Source organism: Passer montanus, unplaced genomic scaffold (assembly GCF_014805655.1).
Source record: "Passer montanus isolate IOZ18808 unplaced genomic scaffold, ASM1480565v1 scaffold85, whole genome shotgun sequence".
Lineage (NCBI taxonomy): Eukaryota > Metazoa > Chordata > Aves > Passeriformes > Passeridae > Passer > Passer montanus.
In genome coordinates, this window is record NW_024373812.1 from 2809439 (window position 1) to 2828965 (window position 19527).

The window sequence follows — 19527 nt, forward strand, 5'->3', positions numbered from 1 at the left end:
AATTAGACCGGTTTGTGTTACTGTAGTCTTGGAAAGTATACCAGTTGGTGCTGACCTAAGACCACTTTGACTCCTTATTTAGTTCCTTAGGAAGGTGTTTTATACTTGTCCTGAGTTTTAGCCTAAGTAGATCCCAAGTTTTTCCACTTCATAAAACCTGAGCCATGCCTAACAGCAATGCTTTAATGTGAGATGCTACTCTGTGCTGCTGGCTATTCTTCCTAAAATCTTCCTATCTCAGAAAAAGATGCCAAAAGGATTGCATCATCTACTGAGAGACTTTGAACTCTTAGCAGAAGACACAGCTTCTCTTCAAGGGGATCTTGAAATCTCTCAAATATACTTCAATTATTCCCCTGATAAATGAAATCGGGAACCCTTAGCACACAGATCAATTTATTCAAAATGTACTACTGTAGATAGTAAGCCAGCTCCCAGTTGTGTGCCAGGCACATACTTATTTTCAATGGCCTCTGGTCTCAAAACTTTTCTCACAATTTTTTGATTGTACCCTGTGAACTTAATGTCTGGCACATTTTCCACTCTAACATTCTTTCACTGCAACAGGAATTTTATCCTGCTGACACTCCTAAGGCATTCTTCTCATTGGTGATCCCAGCAGCAGATTGTTCAGTACCCTTACATGCATTTATGTGTTTATGCATGTGGATGCTGACATGAACTATAACGGAGTTCTAAACAGTGCCATTTAAAAGCAAAAGCAATTCCCCACTCCCCCTTTCCTCAGATGATACTAGATCATGGAAGGGTTGGTATCACAACACCCTGTAGCAGCAAGTATCTTCTCTCCAAACAATCCTGGCCCGCTCTGTTTATCTCGCCTAACACTTAGTACTGCAGTCCCCAGAAGGATTTTTTTGCTGTGCCTCATTGCTCTGCAAGTTTGAATGAATTTTGTAATATCTTTTAATATACCATTTCTTGGGAGTTGCCACAGTATGTTTATTAATATAAACATCAATTTTTGGTCTGGGAAATTCATAACAGTTTTCACGTAAAGAGAGAATCTGTAACAGAGCAATCCCACAATAATAAAACAAAAATATTAAGACAAGTATAATTTCTTAAAATAGCACAGGTACAAACACAGTGAAGAGCAGAACATTAGAAAGCTGAAGCTTCAAGAACAATTGTATAGTAGGCAACAAAAATTCAACAGACAGGCACATTATTTCACAGACATGTTTCCTAAAGGTAGTTTCTTAGATGCTTTCCCGGGAAGGGGTTCATCTACCAAGCACTGTAAATCACAAATAATTTGTTGGACTGCCTCATATATGAACTTCCAATAGATCAAATCAGAAAGTATGTGACTCAGACCACGATCAGGAGTGTGAGGGTATTTATCTGGAAATCCATCTGAAGTGTAACTGTACAAGTGTGTAATTAAAGATATGAGAGACAAAGTTTGCTGGAAGCAGTGTAGTAACTCAGTTCAGGTAGCTGGATCAAAAGAAAAGTTAAAAGCTCTTGGTCACAAAATTCTTCATATCTAACATAGGCAGTTATCATGGGGTGTGGCGCTCATGTGCTAGAAGTTTGACCCTTTTTTTTCCTGTTTTCCATTCTATTAGTCTAATGAAAAATGCAACTTAAACATTGACCCTCTTTAGTTCATCTTAATTCTAAACCCAGTAACACTTGCAGTAGTAGAAAAATAACATTTCCCTTTCCAGGTGAACTGCTGGAATAAGCTGCAAAGTATTATTTTCCACAGTCACCACAGTTATGAAGTTAAAGCTGCTTCATAAAACTTGACTTCAAATTTGTGCAGTTTACAACAGAGTATTTCAGTTGTAAAGGGACCTGACCACTTTTGGACAAAAATTAGAGCCGCTTGTCAAGGACATTGTCCAAATGCCTCAAACACTGACAGGCAGGATACACCAACCACACCACCTTTAGGAAGCTTCTTCGAGCTTCTGCTGCTCAATCTCTTCTCTGGATGTAGACAGCTCTCCCACTCTTCAAGATGACCTATTTTAATCATCTAGATTTTACAACATGGAGTAAGATACCTGCTATTAACTAGTGGAGTATTCTTGTCCTTAAAAATTAAAAAGTCAAGTTAAAGGCTTCCCTAGAAGTTCATGCCATTTTACAAGCTGCAAGATAAGAATTTATGAGTGAAGCACAACTTCCATATGGCAGGTAGATGTTGTACCCCTCAAAAAGTCATCTACGCTAGGGTTAAAAGACGTAAGAGCCATAAAAGTTAAGTTTCAAAAGGAAGTGGAGAAAGCTGATGAAAATTTTCCTTACCAGGCTATTTGACAAGGGTTAATATTAACTAAGGTTAACTAATAAGCTTGTGAAATGCACTGCTGAACTTAAGGAGATCTCAGGGCCCCTCATCCGCTGAAAAAAACCCCACAGTCAAGAAACAGATGAATCATGCTAGAACACAGAATGTGACTGGGGTGAGTGTCAGAGTTGACAGTCACTAAATAAGAGCCATTTCCTACCTTTCTGTCTGGATGACCTGTAAGTACTGATATGGTTTGACTTCTTGGTGACCTATTTTTATCTGAGCAATATCAGGACTCCTTGCGAAGTTTCTGCGCACTGATCACTTCAGAAAAGCAGTCCAATGACAAACAGTTAAAAAAGTTTTATTTGCTCTGCATCTTGCAACAAGTCAAGTGTAATTAATCCACAGTATTTTCCCAAGTATAGTCTGTCATAAAATATGAACAAAAGCATATTTTTTTCTGCATACACTGTCTTCCAAGTGCTAAGAAAAAATATTATAACAGATTAAGAACAAACCTACAGCATTCTTTTACTTTAGCTGGTTCTGATACAGAGGCATACTTTTTTATTTGAGAATCAACTCCCAGAGACTTAGCTAATTGCACAGCATTTGTATCATCACTGATTAGCGTCCCAAGGGCCACAAGCAGTCTAAAAATGGCTTCAAGATCTTGAACAACTTCCATAACTGTGCTGATTACTGATAAACATTGAGCTTTGCCCTCAACGTTGTTGACTTTATGTAAACATACAGCATAGTTCAATGTCAGTGTGGCCAGTGCAATGTGGATGTTCTTATTATTGCCTGATTTTGTTTCTATTGCTTGTGTCATTATTTCATCCCTCTGTTCCATCATGAGCTTCTGACCTGCATGGCTGACAAAACAATTGCAAAGAGCTCTAAGTGCCAACAGCTGGTTTGCTTGTTTGCCTTTAGGATTCAGAAATTTAAGGAGAAGGATGATAAATTGTACGTGCTCCTTTTCACTGCAGAAGTTCTCATTCACAGTGGGATGCCTGACAGACAATCTAAGAATGTCTAGAGCTGGAAAGACAATATCTAAGAAACAAAACAAAACAAAATTTTAGTATTAATACTGCATTATGTACAAATTTATCAGTAAGTTTCTTTCAGATGCAGACCTCCTTATTCCTGCAGGTTTGGGAACAGACAGTAACAGTTTCAAGCATAAGTAAAGCATAAATTGTTTCACATTCATAAAGACAAATATTGACAAATCCATTCTAGTAACACTTCAATTATCATTAAAAAAATCCATAATCCTTAATTTTGGATTAACATATCGCTTTGTAGAAAATATTAAAATCTTTTCTAAAATCTCTAATTGGTAACACTGAAGGTAAGCACAAGATATGGTAACTAATCCAAAAAAGTCTCTGAAAGCTGAAAGTTCATTGACTGAACACCCCTACACAGACAGACAGCATCTCCTTTTGTCTTCATTCCATAACTTACAGTACAGTATAGCTACAAAACCGCTTACAGGAAAAGAAAATAAAAAATATGTTCTCAACTGAAGAGCTGGAAATCATTGTAAGGAAACTAAACTGAAAGCTTGTAATGACCCTCCTTTCCCAAATTCTGAACACATGTGTCTCCTTATATCTACTACTGGTATCCAATGCTTAGAACCAAATCAGAGCTGAACCTGCCCAACTACTTACAGAGGTTTTTCCTGCAGATATGCAGAATCTTCTGAATTAATGCTTGGTACAATACAAAGAGTCTGGAAGTTATGACATTGGCCATAACCAGCTCTTCGTTATGCAAAACATAGTTTAAGTGATATTATAAAATGAGCATGAATTTTTAGTATTGAAATGTTTTTCCTGTTAGTAAATCTTTAACTGCAATTTTAAAAAAGCAGGTAATTTTAACCATTCCTGGATATTTGTATATGCAAACAATAGTTTCTTCCAGAATGTGCTGTAACAACCAAACTAACTCTTCCAATCCATCAGTGCTGACAATATTATTAAATGTAATTATATCACCTCCATTTACATTCTTTCAGCATCTAATTTCACTATGGCAGTTTTGATCATACAGTATAGCATCAGTAACTTCTCTACCGTATTAAACAGGAGCTACTTTTGATTTTTTTCCCCATAATTTATCTGCATAATTTCATCTCTCATTTGGTAACAACTTAGGATGCCAAGCTGGCACTTCCTTACTCTATTTCCTGACAAGTCTCACACCTTTTTGAGGACGGCCCTGCTAATGAAATAATCATAACTGATTTTTACATCAAGTTTCCTCTTTATGTTTATTATTGTGCCAACAAAACTTGACAACCAATTACGAAATTTGCCCCTGAAGCTGATCGCTGCTGTCAGCACCTTTTATTCATCGTCTCTTTTCTACTTGGGCTATCAAGTCTTTGGGACAGACTCAGTGTAACATACAGCATGCCAAGACTTTTCATTGATGGTGAAGTACTGATGAGATGACTCATAAAACAATTTTAAGAGTTTACCTTCTGGCCAGTTAATTGCTCTCCATAAAGTCTGAAGTTGCTGTGCCGTAGGTGTTTCTGTAGAGGTGTTGCACGTAGCAGACAGTAACTTTTCTAGGATTATCAAGTCATCTTCGGTAAGCTTATGTTCTTCAGCTGCACTGCCATTAAGTTCCTTTAATTTGCCTGTAATACCAAATGAAGAAGCACAACTTTCTCAAAACAGAATTTCAGAAATAGAGATCTCAACTGCAATGCTACAAAACCACTTTATAAACAAGTAACAACTATTGCAATTGAGTGATTTTTGTGGGGTCATATTTTTAAACATGTTTTCCAATTTGGTAAGTTCTCATTTCAAGACTTCAATTATCACAATGATTGCTACTATTAATTCCACTTTAACAACGCAACACAAAGATTCAGAATTTGTAGAAAAAATTTAGAAAATGCGTACATAAAGATATAAATGCAGAAAAGAGTCATAAGAACAGTACAGCTTTCATAATTAAAATATAATTTATTTTTGCTCTTTTATTAGGCAGCAAAAACAATAAAGGCACTGTATATTCTTAGTGTCATCACAAATTTTTTAGTTTTACTTCGACCATGTGATCATGTTTTGCTTATGACATATGCTATATTCAATCTTCAGTGTGATTATAAATCCAAGTACTAGATTAATGTAATGGATTTAGCATTAACAAAATGTTTTTTAAAAAAATTCAGTTAGCCAAGTTACATCAAAAACATTAAAAAAAAATCCTTGATATTAAAACACTGACCCAGTATCTGCGTAGGATTGGCCTGGTCAAAGGTTACAGCATCCTTCTTCGGAAAATAAATATTTTCAACTTTAGCTGCAGCTGACTGGTAGGCACCCATTCCTATAGAAGGGCATTACAGAGAATTCAACAGTGTACCAAGGTGTCTGATATAGAATAATGTCCTTATACTGCTGGACATTATTCAGAAAAGTATCTCTCGAAAAAACCCGGAACGTCTATGCAAATAGCTGTCATTCCTTACATTATTTTTTACATTCAAGGGTTAAAACTGAAAGCAATACCTTCACAAACTGTTCCCCCCTCATGTAAAAGTTTACAAGTAGAAATCATTAACAATCATTTCTTAATTATGTGAACTAAATACACAGTCACTTATAGCAATGGCTATTGTAGTTAACACATGAAAATGGTAAAGATCTTTTTAGGAAAAATATCCCTCTTGCCCCTGAAATCTTGTATTCTCATTATTTTCATAATAGAAGTGTTTACATATTAGAAGATATGCAGACATGACCAAGTTATGGCACATGCAGTAGTAGCCTGAAGCACCTTTTTTTAAGGAGCAATAAAAAGCTTTCGTCATCACCCATACCGATTTCTTAAACTCACAGGTAATTTAATAGCTAATATTGTATAATGCCCATTAACTATATATCAGTTTCTCTGATAAACAACGTAACTACTAGGAGACCAACAATCCTCTCAGATTATTATTACACATTTTAAAGCTTGTGTGCATGATTCCTGCATACAAAAGAAGGCTCTGTTATCCCTATTTTTATGATTAATTTCAGAGTATAAGCAGCTTCAATCTGTTATTTCTAATAAAATCTGAATTTGCATCAATGCAGAATTTGTGTCAGAGTTAAAAAACAAATCTAACAATCAGGAATGCTTTTCACTGGCAGACATTGTATCTTACCCGTAAATGGATCAACCCCGCCCACTGGAGGTACTGCATTTGATGCTGAACCAGGAACATAGCGACCAGCACCTAACAAAGATGTCACGTTTTTAAACACTACCACCAATAAAGAGATAACATATACCTGTATTTAGTAACTACTTTTCAACCAAGACTATTAAAAGGGATTTTTCTGCACTAAAGGAATTACAAAGTAGTGTTCAATACTTCTTTAAGGATTAAATCTATGCCTGTGAGAGGATGTTGGTGATGACAGCATTCGCAAGCTAAGTGAGCCCACAGCTGGAAGACACTCTAACATCCTACTGTGGGACACCATGCAATCTCTGGCAGGTGAAGAGGGCTTCAGCACAGCAGATACTTTATGCATGACAAGTTCCAGCAGCAGTGCAGTGCACACTGCCCTGGCCTCGACTCTCTTTGTGCCTGAGCCATGAGTGGTCTCTCCTGTGGAAGCTGCACTCAGTTGCACTGAGGTCTCAGTGAGGCCTCCATCTGCAGAGACCACAGAGCCGCAAAAGCCATGGAGGAGAAACAGCTGGACACAGAAAGACTGTCAAGATGGGGCAGATGAAGGCTGTAAGTTTTGGTAACAGCACAAAGGCTTCTGCTCTAGCTGTAGATCTGCAACTGCAGAGCAGGCAGTGAGCGCCCTGGCACTGGTGTGGACAAACATCCAGCAGTGATGTGTTAAGAGCCAGCTGAGACTGCACCTCGTGTCTGCAAAAACAGGAAAGGCAAGCAGCAGTGACGGGAAGCAGAGTAACCTCCTGCAGCGTAGGGAGGCACCCACCTATGCATACGGCCTAGTAACTTGGGAGGTACATGTCCGCTGGGGCAAGGATTCAGGATGCCACAGAGACACTGCCAAGCCTTGCCTGGCCTTCAGACTGTTACCCTGATACTCTTCCACATGGCAATCAATGGTTTTGCCAAGGAGGTCTTGGAGGATCTTAAGATTAGAGAGCTCTGAGAACAAGGATGAAGAGTGGAGGGCATTTCTTTGTTACTCTGAACAAAGCAGAAATGCTTGAATAGGATGGATAAATGGATTCATCAAGTGGGTCCGCAACTCACTGCATGGCTGGTTTTGCAGATGTGATTTTGGCATTAAGTGATTACAGGAACCTCTTTGAGGAGCAAGAGCTCCTAATCAGGGATGGGGGAAGTCTGCCAATGCAGGGCAGACTGGGAATGGAACTCAGAATGTTTTTGCAAACAAGATTACTAAATTAGTGAGGAGGATTTTACAACAGCTTTTACATACCAGTGAGGATCAGAATCTAAAATATGGGTGGATGGTACCAATAAAGATCATGTAAAAAAAAACCAAGTAAAATGAAAATAGAAAACTACCTCTATGAATATACCTAATCTCGTGTCATTTGTGCGTATGAAGTCTGGCAAAACAAAATGTTTAGGTCCTTAGTCTTCTGCTGTAGTGGACAGTGACATGAGGCAGACCCAACAGCAGAGGGCTTACCACTACTGAACAGATCTCAGTAAGCTTTGCAGTGGCAGAGCCCATCTTACCAGGCTGTTCCACACTACTGCCCCAAACAGAGAACTGCAAGAAACAGCTGCCTGAGGCTAAACATGGAATGCAACAGAACACAACTGAAATGCATTATCTTAAGTGCTAGCCAGACAGATATGAATTTTACATTACCTGTAAATGGGTCTGCCCCAGGTATTGTACTGGATCCAGATGAAGAGCCTGGAACATAACGCCCAGCACCTAGTCAAAGAGTGAGAAAAGCCATGACTATTAAACACACCTTGATGTTATTAAAATCCAGAGAAGGGCAACAAAGCTGGTGAAAGGTCTGGAGTGCCTATCCTGTGAGGAGCTGCTGAGTGACCTGGGGTTGTTTAGCCTGGAGAAGGCTCAAGAGACACCTTACCTCACTCTACAACTCCCTGAAAGGAGGCTGTAGCCATCTGGGGATTGGCCTCTTCTCCCAGGCAACCAGTGACAGGAGAGGGCACAAACTTAAACTGCACCAGGGGAGGTTTAGGTCAGACATTAAGAAGAATTTCTTCACAGAAAGGGTGATTACATACTGGAATGAGCTGACCAGGGAGGTGGTGGAGGTATTTAAAGGAAGACTGAATGTGTGGCACTTAGTACCATGCTTCAGTTGACATAGTGGTGTTCATTCATAGGTTACAGTCAATCTCAGAGGTCTTTTCCAACCTAATTACTTCTGTGACAACTGCAGCTTTCAGAGTTACATATAAACCAACAAGCCTGTGTTCCAATTTCCAGTCCCTTGCAAGAAAAATATTTAGCTCAATTATTTTAATGCTATTTTCTTCTTAAATTAATCTTTGTGAAATTAATTGAATTATTTTGTTTTGTAAATGTGATAACCAGGATGTAATTGGTTAACATGGTTTAGTTTATCAGTAATCAACTTGTTCTAGTTCAATTTCCTGCCTGAAAAAGGTCATTTATGTATTTCACTCCATTTTGATTAATTCTCTGGCTAAATTTTTTTAAAGTTATTAATTGCCTTAACAGCATCTGGCACTTCTTGTACTAAAACTGGATCTTTTTTTAACTGGAAAAAAAGGACTAGACTGAAAAATACAACTGGCTTGATTAGAATTTTGCTGAATATTTTTTGTTTTTTGGGGTATTCTTTCAGAACTATCTGTGCTTTTGCCCTCAATCATTTAAGGATATGAAAATATTACCCAGCAGAAAAGGACCTGGGAAAGTGCTGATCATCATCTGCCTGACCGTGACCCAGGAGTGTGCCTATGTGGCCAAGAAGGACAATAGTATCTTGGCTTTTATCCCAGCAGGACCAGAGCAGTGACTGTCCCTCTGTACTTGGCCCTAGTGAGGGCACACCTCAAATCCTGTGATCAGTTCTGGGCCCCTTATGACAACAAACACATTGAAGTAATGCAGGTAAGTCCAGAAAAGGGCAATGGAGCTGGCAAAGAGTCTGGAGCACAGGTCTTATGAGAAGCAGCTGAAGGAACTGGGGGTGTTTAAGTGGTGCAGGTGGATTTTACTGCTCTCTACAAGTACTTGAAAGGTATCAAGGTGTGGGTCAGTCTCTGCTCCCAGTAATAGGATGCAAAGAAGTGGTCTCAAGCTGCACCAGGAGACGTCTAGATTAGATATTTGGAAAAAGTTCTATACTGGAAGGGGGGTCAGGCATTGGAATAGCCTGCCCAGGGAAGTGTCTGAAGCATCCAAAGAATTATGTGGATTTAGGGGTGAACATGAAAGTGGTCAGTTAATGGCTGAATTCAATATTCTTAGAGGTCTTTTCCAATCTGAATGATTCTATGATTCTATGAAAGTGAAATGGATTGAAGCCTAATGGAACAACCATGCCCAGAGGATGGTGATCAGTGCAACAACATTTACTGGAAGCCAGCCACTGGTGGTGTGCCCCAGGAGTCAGTACTGCATCCAGTCCTCCTCCGCATCTTCACTAATGATGGTGTGGAAGATCAGAGTGCATCCTCAGCAAGTGTGCTGAAGACACAAAACTCGGAGGAATATCTAATGTCATCACTTAAGTTTAAAATATTTACCTGTAAATGGATCTGAAAACTGATTACTTGTACTCAACAGTGTTTGCCCCTTAGTGTTGTCCATAATAAACTTGGCCACCTGATCCAGAAACATAGGATTTAGATCATTCTTTTGCAGGAAGTTGTATGCAGTCAGCCAAGGATCATCAGTGATGTTATATGGCAGTTTGTAGGAAGGCCCATTTTCATTTACATCAATGGTGAAAACATAGTCATATTCCTTTAAGTAGAATAAAAATAAAAACACATCAGAAGTCTTCCAGCACTTTCTACATAATGATGTATCAAATGCAGTCTAACAGTGGCCCAGATCTAAGCCTAAAAACTTAAAACACGGCTACTTACAGAACATATCAGCAAAACTCACCTGAGACTGCAAGTAAACATTTGCTGATTTAGGGTAAACATTAAACATTACTTAGCAACAGCCAAAACATCAGTGTGTTGTAACACTGTTACTATACTATATCCAAAACACACAGCATTGTATCAGCTGCTAAGAAGAATACTAACTCTGTCTCAGCCAAAAGCATGACACACTTAAACCTGCATTTTCCAGAATTCTCAGCTCAAGAAGAGCAGAGTAAAACAATGTATCATTAGTAAAACAATTATCTCTATGTACAGATATGTTACAAAATAAAGATGCATCGGGTCATTCTCATGGACACCTCTGGCTCCCTCCAAAGCTATAGCGCAATCAGATACATTAAGAAATTTGAGTCTTAAAAGCACACTTCTAATGCTAACGAACAATTTCCTAATGTTTCTTTAAAATCTGTGACAGAGTGAAAATCAGTACTTTGGAGGCACTTCTGTGGTGAACCCTGACAAGTTTCTCTGTGTATATTTCAGTAAAGGAATAATTTTCCAGCTTACACGTCTTTAGGTCAGCTTACCTGTCTTTAGGTTCAACAGCTACTATAGAGAAATGGTACAGAAAGTCTGGTACCTAATATTTTAGGTAAGCCTTGCATTATAAATTATAAAGTTCATTTCCTTTGGGAAGGATACTAAAACTAGCTTCTCCAAGTATTAACAATACATACAGAGAACTACGTAGAACTTGACAATTTCTCTACTAATGGTTTACCTTTCTCCAAAATAATTTGTGTCCATTGGCTTGCTCATTTTACAAAATGTGTTTGTAAGTAATAAAGTAAACTGTACTTACTTACACTTCTGCCTCTGAGATCAAAGGTAACAAAAAAGTTCCTGTTTTCTAATACAGATATTTTTCAAATACCTGTTTTCTAACTTATATTTTATCTAAACAAAGACCAGTTACTTAGGAAAGAATGAAACAAATTAAAGTTTGCATATACCTTTCCTTCAAATAAAACTTTTCCAGATGTTTGTTGTGTGGCTCCAGAAGAACCAACAACATCACCGATCTTTATCCATCTTCCTTCACTAACACTCCACTGATATGCTTCTACTTTCCCATTATCTTTAATAAGCCGTGTCTGTCCATCTCTTGTTCCTGTAGGCAGGAGTTCAAACAATTTCAAGGATATTATTTATTTTAGGAGAGAAAAATATTCAAATGGTGCTCAGCATTAAAAATTTAAAAATACTTCAACAACGCTTGAAACCAACAGCACAGGAATTAAACAGATACATGGTTTAACCCCAGCTGGCAACTAGGCACCACAGAGACACACCCACTGGCCTCATGGCTGGGGTGCAGGAAAGAATCAGATGAACAGAAGTGAAAAAATTGGTGATTGAGATACAATTAAAAAGGTAAATCAAAAACCACATGCACAAGCAAAGCAAAACAAGGAATTCGTACATCACTTCTCATGCGCAGGCAGGTGTTCAGCTGTCTCCAGAGGAGCAAGGCTCCATCAGGCTAAACAGCTCCTTGGAAAGACAAATGCCAACATTCCAAACATCCCCTGCCTCGCTTCCTTCTCCTTTCCCCTAGTGTATATGCTGAACGGTATGGGATAAACCTTGGGTCAAGTTAGGGTCAGCTGTCCCAGCTGTGTCCCCTCCCAGCTCCCTGCACACCCCAGCCTCCTCACTGGTGGGATGGGTGTGGAGCAGCAAAGGCCTTGGCTCTGTGTTATCCCTGCACAGCAGTAACAAAAACAGCCCTGTGTTATCAGCTCTGTTTTCAAGCACAAATCCAAAACACAGCCCCATAATAGCTACTATGGAGAAAATCAACTCTATCCCAGCAAAAACCAGACAAAATACTATATCTCACAACAAGCATGTCAGCAATCTTAATTGAGCGTTTTACAGTTATGGTAACAGTATCTGCCAGCAGACTAAGAGGCAAAACCAATACTTAAGTACTTCAGAAGTTTATCAGCTTCTCAGTGAGCTGCCAATTAAGAAAAGTGATATTCTCCCATAGTCTGACAAGATGCAAAGTTTCATATGGATCTAAGATCTATGCCACTTCCTGATCATAGTCAAGGGCTGAAGTCACTGGCTACTTCACCTTGGGAAAAAGTATTTGTCTGTTTAAGAATAATGTTTACTGCTGCTTCTACTGAATTCTCAAGTACCTACGAAGTGTGAACTGAGCCCATCAGGACCATCTTTAAAAGCTAAAGCAGAAAATTTGCATTTCTACTTTTATTAAGAAAAAACCTGCACATTCAGTACTCCTTTTAAAAATCACCTGTTTCACATACTCTTGGTACAGCTGGCAGAACAGACAGAAAACATCTCAAACATACTGTAGCATCAATTCCACCTTTTTCTAAATTATCTCATAGGAGGATAAAAAAACCCCAAAACCAAAAAACCTTGAGTCCTGTTTCCAAAAGAATCTGTGAAAGGATACCAGAGCAAAATTAAGCCATTTCCTTCAGCAACCCCATCAAAAGGCATTAAAGCTTTAAGTATGGAAACCATCAGAAGCTTCAGTATCTCCAACCAAGATTTGCAGGCACCTCTAACATGACAGAAGTACAGCAACTTACCAGGATCCTTAAGGTGTTCTCTTCCAGGAAGGTCATCAGCATTGATATCTCCTAAATCACCAGTTTTAGGGTCAATGGATGCTTGGGCAAGCTCATTTTCAAAAGCCTGAATCTCCTCAGCACTTGCTGTACGTTCCAAGGACTCTGTAAACACCCTTATAATTCCATCACTGAACCAGGAGAAAACATTCAAATAGAAATGCTATTTTAAATATCACAATGACTGCATAAATTCTAATGGTGCCCTCTATGTCACAAGAAATCATCACTATTTCCAACTACACCTCCCAATTATTTTTATAAAAGGAATTCACTCTCATACTAAAACTATGCAGAGAAGGAATCAAGCAGGTAACCCTGTCTTCCAAATAATTTTAAAATCAAGATACAGTATGTCTATCAAAAGGGTTTTTTATACCATGCTTACTAAATTTATTCTCAAGTCTATTCATGATTTACCACATTTCCAAAGAACTCACTCTACCTCTATGAATGACATAAAAAAGTACTTTTTGTATGAAGTGCAGTGCATGTTTAACACACATACACTCTGATGGCTTTACTGTTAAATATAAATGAAACTGACACCCAAAATTATGCTGGCAATTTCTCCAAGGATTGTTACACTTGGATCTACAAATATACTGAAAGTAAAACTTGGGATACCTTGCACCAACTACGATGTCACCATTGTCTAAGACACAGCAGCACCATACAGACTGAGCTGGGAGTCTGATTGTTTGAGCACATTCCCCTTGTTTCCAGATTCTAAGAGATCTATCCTCTCCAGTTGTTACAAAATCTGAAAATAAAAAGATACAAAAAACTTCAGAAGTATATTTTTAGCATACTGTGATAATGGATGCCATTCTGAAACTGGGTATCTAAAAATCACAACAGTAAAACAATCTTTCTGCAATTTAGTACTCCTCTCAATTACAAGTAGAGAGAAAAAAGAAAACTTGTCTTCTCAAAAAATCCAAAGGGAATAAACTGCAGATTAACCACCTAGGCAGTGAACAAAACTGTGCCCAAGACAAAAAAGATCCCTTCATCCTTTAAAGGGCTTGAGCAATTTATAGTCATCATAGTTTCATCTTGCACTACAGTTGCATAAGTTTACATTTGTTTCAAACTGAGTTTTGAAGGTAAGCCTGCTTTATCAGGAAACACACATAAAGCATTTTCAAAAGTCTACAAACTCCTCAATGAGGAATTTTAAGGCATAGGAGGTCTATAATATATGCATTAACCCATATACATGCACTTGACCTGTTGAACAAATTTGCAAGTGTCCCATACACCACACAAAGGTCACTGACCTGGAATTTTTTCTGCAACTGGCTTAACAGTTAGTTCTGAACCTCTAAATCTCTAACTCTGAAAACATATGTAATCAAGCCTCATAACATAAAATTCTTAACCTAAACTACATATAATGCACATTGTGGAAGTATCTAAATTAACATTATCTCAAACTGGCATGCCACACATTACTATTTTACTACTCTGCAACAGCACTGAAATACAGCTGGCAGCTAAGACAATGCTCATCTAAGTTTTACTTAAGCCTTCAATTAGCCTTAACCCATGACCTTTTATTCCACAGACTGCCAGAGCAATTTTGACAGTAGTGCAACTTGGAGTCAATTTCACTATTTTTTTCCACCTGTTTACACTAGGTGTAAGAAAAAAATTAAAGGCTACTGGTGTTCTTTAGTTGTAGCAGCGGCACAGAACATCAGAATACACACCCTCCCATTTCATTTTGAAGAATGTTGTGTAACAGTTGGGAAGGAATCTTACCTTTACAATGAGGGAAGACAGAAATGCTGTATATATAATTTGTATGTCCATAATACACCTGCAGACACTCGCCAGTGATCTGCCATCTTCGAACACTAGCGTCATTAGCACAGGAAAGGAACTCCATTTCACTGAGAATAGCTAAACCTCTCACACAATCTTCATGTCCTTTACAAAAGCAAGAGAAATGTTTAATGCAGTTATTGTCTCCATTAGCCAGTATACCACTTCTGTATAGCTCATATTTAAATCCAGGCAACAAATCTTTGTGGGTACAGTTAAAAAAAAAATTAATTGCTCCAAATTCTCTGAAAAATATCTTATTTTTTTAGAAGCCACATGGCTTCTGGGCATATAACTACTTCAAGACTTTAAAAATTCTGTCTAAATATTGTTCAGTTTACCCATGCTTTTGTAAGATTTTAATGTTTGCTCTCTTCTGACAAGAACACACCACACAATGAAATTATCAACTGCAGCAACATTTACCGGTGAATGTTCTTTCACATCTGCCTGCCTTCCACAGTTTTATAGTTTTGTCAGCTGAACCAGTCAACATTAATCCCTGTTCAGGAAGTATCTTCACTGCCCATATTGCAGCTGTGTGACCCTGCAAAAAAACTCGACATTGTTAAGACTTGTCAGAACCAAATTCAAAGTACTTATTTCATATTCACGTAGAGGAACTTCATACCTGTAATGTCATCATACATCTGTCATTCAGCCAGACTTTTGCTGTTGTATCCCATGATCCACTTAATAATGTGCCAAATTTCCCAGAGGAAAGGCTGCAAACTGGAATGAACATTAAGTCAGAACTGACAAGTACCCTGCCACAAATCTTATGCCAGCAATTTCAAGAGATTCATTTAAGAGGATTTATTTGGTATTAGTAGCATATTTAGTGTTGAGGAGTCTAGAGAAGAAGTAAGTGAACCATAGTTGCATTGCAACCCAGAAAGAAGCTACTTAAAATTCTCTTAATTTTAGGTTTAAAAAATTGAAATATTTTTGCCACTCATATTTTTAAATTTCTCTTAGTCACAGATCTCTTCTCTTGGACTAGAATATGATGACAAACAGGTGAGATAACTAGTTAAGGCACACAGTTAATGCAAATGTGCAGTTTTAAGAGAAAGAAAAGTTTTGTCTATAGGTAATAATTTATGTCTTCAGAAAGTTATTTCATATGAAAAATACTTCGCTCACTTTCTTGGGAGGGCAAAATACTACCACCAAGAAACTGTGGTGAGATTCAAAGATTTAGTAGAAAGGTAATCTGCAATGCTCCAGTAACACAGTGTAAATCTCTGTATTTAAAGCACCAATTAATATTAAAAACCCATCTAAGTAACAAAATGGGCAGAGGAAGTTTATTTAGGAAGCTCATTTTTTTCCACTTGTATCAGCTTTGGCAAAAAAATTGATACATGAAGAACTAACTGCTTCTCAAAAGTACAGTTCTTGACAAAAGGGTGATCATTCTGTGAATTCCCAGGAATTCAGAAAGACAGTGAAAGTTTAAACATTCATCACGATAAACTTGGAGGTCCTTGCAATGAATGGTTGCTGCATGAATTAAGATTATAAAATCCTATTTGCAGAGGACATAATTAAACAGTTGCTACATTATATACCAAATAAATCAAAATTGAGTTTTATAAATTTTATTTAATTGCCTCTCTAATAAATCATGTTAACTTTCATGTAAAAAACTCCGAAGTACCATTACTACATACCTGTGTTTTTATGACCCTTAAGGACGTAAAGAGGAGCTGGGTTGTCAACGGTGAAAATGCAAATATTGTGATCATTGCCACCAGTTGCAATCAGCCCACGAGGATAGAGGTCACTTGGAGGTATGATGCACACGCAAGATACAAAATTTGAGTGGCCACTCATACAGTGCATCTCAGTAAAACCCCTGTTAAGAGTTAAACATAGATGATTATCAGTTTAGAATCATGACAGAAACAGTACTTTATTTGAGTAAATGACAGTTCCTTAATTAATAACAATGCTTGCCTTGCACTGAATAACTACTATGGATGGCCTAGAAAGAGCCAATTTAAGACAAAAATGACAAGCCAGAATTCCTCCCTGTACACAATACTGCTTTCCCCTTATTTTTCAATGCAGTGGTAGGCCTGGAAGGACTTTTGTTTTTTCTTGCTCATTGGCAAACACTATGCCAAATTTGATGAGAAATAGTTACAGTTTGTCTTTATGGCATCTTTGTCTGAAAAGTCAAATGTATATCCAAGTACATGCTAAAGTAAGAGCACACAAATATAGTTTGCTGCCAGTTAAGTGTATTCACTGGCTCTTCATCAGGAGCACTATAGAGAAATAAAAGTCAAACAGACTCAACCAGCACCCTCATTTCTTCACCCTGAGCCAATCTCAGTAGTTACAGCACTAACTGAAAAAATATACTTATTCCCATAGAATAAGTACACAGGTTGTGGTGCTGTGTGCTAGTTTTGCTGTCCTGTGTTTGTTCCCCGCCCTCAGAAGCACAAGCTACCATACGATGTCATACTGCTATGCTTCCAACCCTAAAGCCTGGCAAGCTTGAAATGTGTAAGGGAATCACGACACTCTTCTAAATTTTAAAACATCTCCCCTTAAGGAACATAGAACAAATCAGAGAAGGCAACATCTCTTCTTGGAAAAGCTGAACCGAAGCAGCACACAGCAGTGTGTGCGCTCACCCACTGAACCCTGACTACTCCAGCCCCTGAGCCTTCAAAGCAGAGAAGGATAATCAATATCAACATTTTAAGTTGATACAAGTAACTCACAAAGTTCTCAAAAACTGTGGGTTAGAATTAGAATTCCTTTCCTCCTGCAAATTCCTGTGCAATTTAGCATGTTCTTTCTCTTGTGATGAGAGACTTAATAAGATTAGTTTTTCTTCACCTCAGTCCAGAGCTCCAGAGCTCAACACGAAGGCACATGTAAGCACTCTGCAAATTTGCCAATTATTTCTATTTCACATGAAGCCAATGGGAAGAATATGCATGCCCAGTAACTTCAGAATACAGATCACAACACAGAAGTACAGCTGGGGAGGACGTACATGCTGTAGCTTCCAGCAACAGCCCACATCTCCCACACACACTGCTTAGCAGAGTATCTGGTCTGCCTCTGGTCAAGGTAACACACTGAAAAATTCACTTTGTGAATTCAACTACACAAATTCAGTAGGAGACAGCCCTGTGCAACATGAACATCAGAAAAATTAATCTTGGGGTATTTTTTTTCTTTTTCTACGTCTTTGTGTATTTAATTTTCTGTACAGCTTTTTTTTTGTTCATATTCCATTTTATGTTTAAAGAAGCTTGCTTAGCAAGGGTGAGAAAGGATGGGGTTTTTTTGAACATTCAAAACACACTGCCTCACTGTAAAAATAGCAGCACTTACTTAGCAGGATTACTTGGGCACGGAATACCATGAGGTGGAAACAACATTATTAATACCACCTAGAAAAAAAGATGCCTAGAAAATATAGGCATCGTTACCGTGCCCAAAGGCATGCAGAAGCTAGGCTTGCTCAGCCTGGAAAAGAGAAATTTGCATGGAAACCTCACAGCAACCTTCCAGTACCCAAAGGGGCCTGCACGGCGCCCACAGAGAAGTTGTGGATACCCCACCCTCGGAAGTGCTCAAGGCCAGGATGGACAGGGCTCTGAGCCAACTGCTCAGGTGAAAGGCGTCCCTGCCCGCGACTGAGGGACTGGGATTGCTGATCTTGAAGGTCCCTTCTAAACCCCTGACGTGATTCTCCGCAAGCGACAATGCCAACCACCAGCGCCTCCTGCGAACGGGCTCCCGCCGCCCGCCACCTCCCCCGGCCCGGCCGATTCTGCCGGCAGCCCCTGAGAACTCCGCTGCACAGACGAACGCGGCGGGGCACGGGCGGAGCCCCTGTGGCGCCACCTCCACGCTCGCTCTCCGCCGCGGCCCAGCACTCACCCAGAGTCAGGGGCCCAGAGCCGCGCGGTTCTGTCCCGCGAGACGGACACGAAGCTGCCTTCCGGGAAGAGGCCCCGGGTGAGGCCGCGCACGTCCTGGCCGTGCCCCAGCAGGGAGCAGCGCAGCCGGAAGGTGCTGCCCTCACCCGCCATGGCGGCAGCGCCGGCCTGACACAGCACGGGCCGCGCCGCCGCCGGAAGCCGCGCCGGAAGCGTCGTCACAGGGCGCGCCGCCGGGCCGACGCCAGGCTTCTTATCCCGGCAAGCACCGCGCTTGTGGCGCCGGGGCTTCGCCAGGCCCTCTGGGAGTCGTAGTCTTCGGGGGCAGCGGCAGGCCGGAGCGCGACTTGTGGCATCGCGATAGCGGCGCGGCGGTTGCTGCGCTACGGCGGCGCGGCGCGCGGGCTGGTGGCGGCCGCGGCGCGGTGAGGGACGGGCCCGGCCGGGAGGGCGCCTTCGGGGGTGGCGAAAGTCGCCGGGGTTCATCAGGGATAGCGCAGCTCGGGGTTGCTGTAGTGATGGGCGGTGGATTACGGACCCTCTGTAGATAAGCGGAATGAGTATTTGCACCAGTTGCTCGCTTCCAGTTTGTTTCATTAAAGATTTGCATTCAGGTGCTGAAGCGACAAATGCCACAAGAATAAGCTGAGAGCTCACAAAACACTGAAAAGAGACTGCTGCCTCAGCTTACTCGTGGACATTAATTAAGTGGTCCTTCCCGAGCCCTCGTACCATCCAGTAAGCAAGTACTTTGGAGATTACTAAAAAAAAACCAAA

General features: G+C 39.8%; 2 protein-coding genes across 6 annotated transcripts in view; one reads left to right on the forward strand and one right to left on the reverse strand.

The window, feature by feature from the left end:
• Positions 1–942: 942 nt before the first annotated feature.
• On the reverse strand, positions 943–18974 carry PLAA (phospholipase A2 activating protein). 3 transcript variants are annotated; one of them, XM_039733235.1, is made up of 14 exons: positions 18752–18973; positions 16513–16697; positions 15468–15568; positions 15263–15383; positions 14774–14941; positions 13634–13769; positions 12968–13137; positions 11351–11508; positions 10026–10245; positions 8137–8205; positions 6465–6536; positions 5540–5641; positions 4776–4940; positions 943–3334 (listed from the first exon to the last, which is right to left on the reverse strand). In XM_039733235.1, exons 1-14 carry the CDS (start codon positions 18901–18903, stop codon positions 2769–2771), a joined length of 2385 nt encoding a protein of 794 aa, XP_039589169.1. In that variant the 5' UTR covers positions 18904–18973; the 3' UTR covers positions 943–2768. The 3 variants fall into 3 exon arrangements, with proteins under 3 accessions (XP_039589169.1, XP_039589170.1, XP_039589171.1); XM_039733236.1 differs by lacking the exon at positions 5540–5641 and having other exon boundaries at positions 18752–18974; XM_039733237.1 differs by lacking the exons at positions 5540–5641; positions 6465–6536 and having other exon boundaries at positions 18752–18974.
• A 58-nt stretch (positions 18975–19032) lies between these two features.
• The window catches only part of IFT74 (intraflagellar transport 74), a 36242-nt gene continuing 35747 nt past the window's right edge, over positions 19033–19527 (forward strand). Inside the window, exons 1-2 of one of the 3 annotated variants that reach the window (XM_039733239.1) lie at positions 19041–19175; positions 19365–19488. The gene's annotated coding sequence lies outside the window, so the exon portion shown is untranslated. Of the gene's footprint in view, positions 19176–19199; positions 19489–19527 lie in introns of those variants that run through there. The other 2 variants (XM_039733240.1, XM_039733238.1) reach the window with 2 other exon arrangements.

What these genes read in the sequence shown, in the direction of transcription:
- PLAA (XM_039733235.1), bottom strand. Translation starts at nt 18,903, where the DNA reads ATGGCGGGTGAGGGCAGCACCTTCCGGCTGCGCTGCTCCCTGCTGGGG. An exon ending in GACATCGTAGTTGGTGCAAG is followed by an intron (nt 13,138 to 13,633) that starts GTATCCCAAGTT and finishes CTCCTGGTTCAG; the next exon opens with TGATGGAATTATAAGGGTGT. An exon ending in AGAACACCTTAAGGATCCTG is followed by an intron (nt 11,509 to 12,967) that starts GTAAGTTGCTGT and finishes TCCTGCCTACAG; the next exon opens with GAACAAGAGATGGACAGACA.